Source organism: Aythya marila (genome assembly GCF_965140915.1).
Source record: "Aythya marila genome assembly, chromosome: 6".
Taxonomy (NCBI): Eukaryota; Metazoa; Chordata; class Aves; order Anseriformes; family Anatidae; genus Aythya; species Aythya marila.
This window is the reverse complement of record NC_139047.1, coordinates 14,199,200-14,205,766: the sequence shown is the minus strand read 5'-3', so window position 1 is coordinate 14,205,766 and position 6,567 is coordinate 14,199,200. Positions and strand designations below refer to the sequence as shown.

The following is a 6,567-nucleotide window of genomic DNA, read 5'->3' as shown; positions in this document are numbered from 1 at the left end:
AGGCAGACTATTCAGTCTCTAGCCTGCCTTCAAATGGACAGCCAGGTGCACAAAATGCATTTATTTATCATCCAGAAAGATCTCACTGTGTGTTTTGTCATACACATCTGCTCCCTGGGTCTAGTTTTCTGTTGCAATTTAGGCAGTACTGTTTTACTCAGGTGAAGGCTGGCAGGCAGCCCTCCTACAAATACCTTCTCATTTCAACATCTTGAAGTCACCTCAAGTTCTTTCCACCCAGGAAGCCTTTCAGCTCTGCAGCATTTGGTATTTCAGGGTGGCCTAACAAGAGCCTTTCCTCCCACCTACCACAGCCACCAGCAGTTTCTGCCCTAATGAGAGAGGAGCAGACTGCCTCATGGCAGCACTGAGAGCTCCCCTTAGAAGAAGGGCAATCTTCTGCACCTCCCATGAGTACAGCCTATGGTGGGGAGCAAACTACCACAGCAAATCAGCTCAGTGTCATCATTTCCCTATCTTCTTGTCCATTTAGGTGTTACCTCAATCCTTAGACATTAATGACCATATTTAATCAGATTTAGCTAAATTAAAACACTGGAAACCACCTCCCCCCAACTCCCCCTACCTTTTCCAAGCTCAGCCTCACCCACTCCCAACTCCTCCACACACACAAACCCCCCAGCAAGCAGTGCAGGGGAAAGGGGCCATGGTCAGGGCACCACAACTTCCCTCTGCTGCTCCCACCCCCTCATGCTTTTCACCTGCTTCAGTGTGGGCCCTCTCCAAGGGCTTCAGTCATTCAGAAGAAGCTTGCTCCAGTTTGGGCTTTTCACAGGTCACAGTTCCTATTAGGAGAACATGTTTTTGTGCGGGCTTCCCCACAGGTCACTAGCTTTGGCATTCACAGGGCTGTTCCTCACTCTCTTTTTCCCTTTGCTGTCTTCCTGAAGTGCTTTTTCACACAGACACCACCAGCTTTGCTGATGGGCTCAGCTGTGCCCTGCAGGAGGTTCATTGGCGCCAGCTGTGACCAGCACATGGCAACCCTTGGCCACCTCCCACACTCCACAGACCAGTTCTCTACCTCTAGAAAGCAATCAGCCTGTTAAAAAAAATAAAATTTAAAACGTACTTTCAGAACAGTAATTTTCACCCTGCTCAGCCTACTGTCCCTCTCCCTGACTTCAGTGTAATCCAAAAGAAGTTTTGCCTAGAGCACTGTTGTGATGAATGGGCTAGAAGTGTGTGAGGAGGATGGGATCAGAATAGGAAGCTAGCATGAAGGATTGTAAATATGCTCAAGTGACCTTGAAGCTAGGAATGCATGAAGTCTGGGGAGCAGCAATGCAGAAAAAAACATGAGTTATGTCTGCTGTTGTTTGTGCTTGAGCTCTGGGCTTTGGTACAGGGAAAAAAAAAAAAAAAAAAAAAGCACAGTGAGAATCACAGCATGGTGGTAAAAACTGTGCCTGCACAATAAACAGGTTTTGTAAAAACAGGTGAAACCAGGAGGTCAGCAATCTTCTAGGATGGACCTTGTTTAGCAGTTCCTGCATTCTCACTTGTGTGCCTGTGCTCACATACCTCTGCTCAGGTGCTGCTTCAGGGATCCCCCAATTGAAAAGGTAACGAGAATAAATCTACTCTTTGCATTTTAGCTGAGTCTGGTTGTTCCTGTTGCCTGCCTGTGCTGACTCACACAAGCACAAGTTTATCTTTTACTGAGTATCAACAGTCATACCTGGAAGTACTGATGCTGTTTGGTCCTATACTTGTTAGGCAGCTGGACTTAGTTCCTTTTGCATCAGATCTCTATCATTCTGGGATTCATTGTGAACAAACCAAGAGAAGCTCCTCAAGTTCTGCTGCTCAACCTTGTAAAGGCAGCACCACCCTAAGTTGAGCATCCCGCCCCTTTCCTTGCTCACACACCTGTGCTGTGACAGCTTCTGATGCAGTTCCATACAGCAGTAGACAACAGAAGCCAAACGCACCTGGCAAAAGTGAGGATGTCATATAATGGAAGTAAAATCCTTATGTTTCAGGTTGAGGTTAACATTCTAAGAACCAACAAGGCCCCTTCCCAGATCTAATCACACATCATTTTTAGCTGTAAGAGAGGAAGTTATTATATACTAGAAACATGAAGCAATCCAGACAAGCCATTAGCTTTCAAACCTCCTTGGATGATCATTATCATCATTAAATCTTACCCATTTAAGAGAAAACTACAGAAATACCTGGAGAACTTCTAAGAATGCTCCACCTCTTGGAAGAATTGGGCCACAGAAACATCACCACCTGGTGGACAAAACTGGCTCCCTGTCTCACACAGCACTATGTTGTAAAGCAGCTGGGGAGAAGGCGGGAGAAGAGCACGACAGGTTATTTGCACATTCTATAAACACTGACCTGGAGAGCTGCTCAGAGGTCCTGCTCCATCAGAAGATCCAAGCTGCAAGGCAGAGAGATGACAAGCATGCTTACACTGCATGCAAAGCAGGCAACCTCCAGCAGAGCAGGCACAGGGCTTGGCCTCTGATCAGGAAAGTGGGATTCTACAAGAGACAGAACTTCACCACATGGAATGGACCCAAGTATATTTTAGTCACTTTATTTGCATTTTTATCTATATACATTACACTTTGATTCTCCAAGTAGTCAAAGCAGTTACTCTCAAATAGTTTAGTACATCAATCTTATAAAATATAGTTGAACCAAGGTAGATTAGAAATACATACATTATGATACATGAAGTGCTTTGAATAATGGTTAGTCTGGCCTCCTGCTAGTGAGTGATTAATTTGGTTTTGGTCATTCTCACAGAGGACAGCCCACTCCACAGGTAACTCCACCTGAGCCCAGTGGAGCTCCTTAACTAGCAAGAGTCCCTCATGTGTGCTTTTGGGGAACAGAACGCAGCCCTGGGCTACTGCAAGGCAACCTGCTGTCTACACGACTTGAAACAAGTCATTGCTTCTGAATGGGACAAGATTTAGATGTTTGTCACAAGGCCTCAGTTCAAGACAACAGATGAGCCAGTGCAACTCCGGAAAAAAAACCATAGTCTTGCAGTGCATTTACAACTGGATTTTGTTTATGCAAACACACACTACACCTGCGTTACAAGGAAATAAAATGCTCTAATCAAAGGGCTTATTTAATACCCAGGCCACTCCATTAAGACATCCTTAGGCATGCTGCAGGGACACAGGCCTACCAGCCCCACAAGAAGGATCTCTTCTGCATGAACTATTGTTCTCCTTTCAAGAACATCACCTTTGTAGCAAGTGAAATGCTAGGACAACTCTTAATCTGAAAAGGAAACATCTGGGTGATCTATTCAATTTCTGGGACTTGAACTAGCAATGCTTCCAGTTTTAGGTTACACGGCACCCAAAGATGTCCCAATTCCAGTTAATGCTGCTGTTTCACCCATGACTAGTAGTTTGCTACCTACTCCAGGCTGGTCAGTACTAGTCTATCAGCCACATCCTGACCAAAAGGTAGCTGTTGATTTCAGCCCAAGACCTCTCCAAATGCTATGATTTCAGCCCAAGACTGCAATTCAAACAACTGGGCTCTGCATTCACAGGCTACAGAACAGCTGGCCAGAGGGGAGGGTTCTCCCACTTTGTCCAGTGCCAAAGGCCTCACGCTATTACACACAGGGGAACATTAACTACAATCAGATGACCAAGTTCGTTTACAGCCAGCTGCTTGGGGCTCTGGAAGACAAGCAGAACAGCCACATACCACTCCAGAGCAAGGGTTACTGGTGACAAGACAGGGCTAGCACAGCCCAGCTCTGCATCAAACTAGTGCAGATGCCATGACACTGCCCATATTCATGGTCCATCATCCACTGCACATACTAACTAAAGTGAAAGATAACCACCCGCTGTAGGGTCACCTCAGATTTTGGGCAAGTCAAGTATTTTCCCTATAAACTTCAGGATAGGAAGGAGAAAGTTGACATGTAAACTATAATGGAGAACAGAACAGACTTGGGCTACACGTCATGCTCTTTCTTGCACATCAATGGACCAAGACAGAAGGCAGGAGACACAGAAATGAGTAGCATTGAGCTGATGGACAGGTTGGTTCCTCATTACACAAATAACCAACCTGGGAGCACATTTCAATACAGGAGATGACATGTCTCAGAGGCAATCAGCTTCACCCGATGCCCTGTGCTGAACTGGAAGGATTCCATGCCAGAGGGAGTCAAGCAGAACTGTGTCATCTTTCCACAGCACACATCACTGAGGCCTTCCAAACCGCACCCCCAGAAACAGAGATTACATTGCACAGAGGAAGCACGAATACTTCTGTTTCTGCTGTTTCAAGGCCAGTACTTTTGCTCATCATTGGAAATGATGGTGGGGAGTAGGGAAGACTTCTTCCAACAAAAATGACTGTTGTCTCCTGGCAGCTCAGACTTGAACTGCACTGGTTGTTTTCAGAGCCAACAATTCAGTTTTCACTGTCCTCTCCTTGCCCAATGCTGCCCAGGTGTCACTCCTGACCAGAGCCACCACCATCTGCTGCAGAAGAAAATACTGAACACAGGAGGAGGAGTGAAAAAAATGCACCCTTCAACCCACAGCTACAGTGAAGATGAAATCACCAGGCAACTGATCAGAATGAGTAAGTGGTCATAAAGAGCTATATTGCCCCAGACTCCAATGTCTGAAGTCATCTTGGAGACTGGAAGTCCAAGGACAGTATTCTTGCTTCTCAAACTTGCATTTAAAAAAAAAAAACAAAACAACAAAAACATAACTCTTATTTACTGGCCTATATTATACTGAATCTAAAAAGTAAACTTGTCACCTACAAAACAGGTAAAAATAATAAAAATGGAAAGAGGTGCTTATTTTCATAACGTAGAGATTCTCAGATCTCTGCACATCTTATCCATCATACAAGATACTTGTTAGTTCAGTTTTTTTCAGAAGAATACATTCATCTTAGTGGTGCAAAAAAAAAAATCAATACTGCTGAAGAAAGTTTTTTTTTTCCATTGGAATAGCACGGTGTGATAAGATCTAGATGCTTATTCTCATCAGCATGTCACAAACAAGAACAGCATTCTCCTGGCAAAATTTCACCATGAGGTAAATACATTGCTTCAAAGGCTTTAGGAACTGAAATGGATTTTAAGTGATCTGCCAGGCATAATGGTTTCATTAAGGAGAAAGTTGTCAATCTAAGGCTGTATGCATTTCATCTGGCAAATTGGTGACTTCTATTAAGGGAAGAGTTAACCAGCTTCATAACTATAATTAATTGAGCCTTGTTACATAAAAGGGTATGTTTTAGTTACCCATTTCCAGGGAGTTGGGCAATATTTTGATCAAATTCCTGTTTTGGATTGAAGGGATATGTTTGAGGTTTGCAGCATGCTGATCACTGACAACCCATTTTCATGGGATTCAGCTAAAATGAAGTTACAGAGACAGAGCTGTACTGCACTATTAAAAGATGTAGTGATTTGGAGAGTTATGGCATTTAAGGAGCTGCCTTAAAAAAAACAAACCAAAACAAATCCACACACGCATACTTCCCCATCCTCAAGTACTGTTTACAGAACCTAGTAAAAATGGAGGCTACAAAGTGTAAGCAGGACAAGTTATTCTTGGATCCTAAACAGGTCAACTACAGATCACTGAAGAAAAAAGCAGAACTTAGGAATTAACTTCATTCTTCTCTCACTCACCCTCATGGGGTGGGAGGATATTTCACATTTGCAGTACCACACATCCACTACAGAAATGTAAGCTGTTCATATTCAACACCCCTTAAGGAATGCAAGACTTACAGAGATCATGTACTTCTACACCACCAGAACTGGACAGTAGGTTTCAGTGCTCATACATGGAGATAGCACCACCTTCCATACTGACAGAGGGAATGTCTCAATCAGCGCTCTTCAGTGGTACCTTACAGCTTAGATCCTTAATGAGGCTGGCTCACCCATCAGCCTCCAAGAGAGGATTAAAGTGCAACAAGCAAATTTCACTCCACAACATGATGCACGTGGTCAGTGTAGACACGGAACTGCAATCCTCTTGCTTACTGCTGGGCAGGCCACAGGAAGAGTGGCCTGTAACATCATTGTCCTCTTGTGCTTTCCCAATATGGGCTTTAGTTTAGCAATTCAGGCCCAGCCCTGTCCAATGGTCTGGCACCATCAGGAAATATTTGTCCATAGCTTCACAAAACCTGGTCCGGTACAGTTCTGGAGAGACCACAGTTGGCATCTTACCTAACATGCAAGAGGCAAAAGCAGTTAGAAATAGGCTAAAGAGTACACTGCAGTACAGACAGGTTTCACGTGAAATTACAGCATCAGATGGTACAACAATGAAGGCGTACTGTACATGGAACTAACAAGTACTGTTAGATTTTATTTAGTTTTGAAACATTTGGGAGACAAGAGATCAAGGTCTGCATCCTTAACAGTGAACTCAGATGCACCAAGTTGGAGAAACTATCTAGGCTTTTCACAACCAGCCCCAGTTGGTTTTTCTCTTATTTACATATCTTTACAGGCGTTCCCCACAGAGAAGCAAGTTTCTCCCAGGAACATGCTCTTATCTT

The 6,567-nt window shown here is 44.0% G+C and overlaps 1 protein-coding gene across 7 annotated transcripts in view; it reads right to left on the bottom strand.

Moving 5' to 3' along the window:
- Positions 1 to 2,436: 2,436 nt before the first annotated feature.
- The window catches only part of PIKFYVE (phosphoinositide kinase, FYVE-type zinc finger containing), a 61,704-nt gene continuing 57,573 nt past the window's right edge, over positions 2,437 to 6,567 (bottom strand). For 5 of the 7 annotated variants that reach the window (XM_082763124.1, XM_082763125.1, XM_082763122.1 and 2 more), the window contains one exon: positions 2,567 to 6,232. In XM_082763124.1, the coding sequence (XP_082619250.1) occupies positions 6,117 to 6,232 (116 nt within the window). In that variant the 3' untranslated portion in view covers positions 2,567 to 6,116. Of the gene's footprint in view, positions 2,520 to 2,566; positions 6,233 to 6,567 lie in introns of those variants that run through there. The other 2 variants (XR_014317752.1, XR_014317753.1) reach the window with 2 other exon arrangements.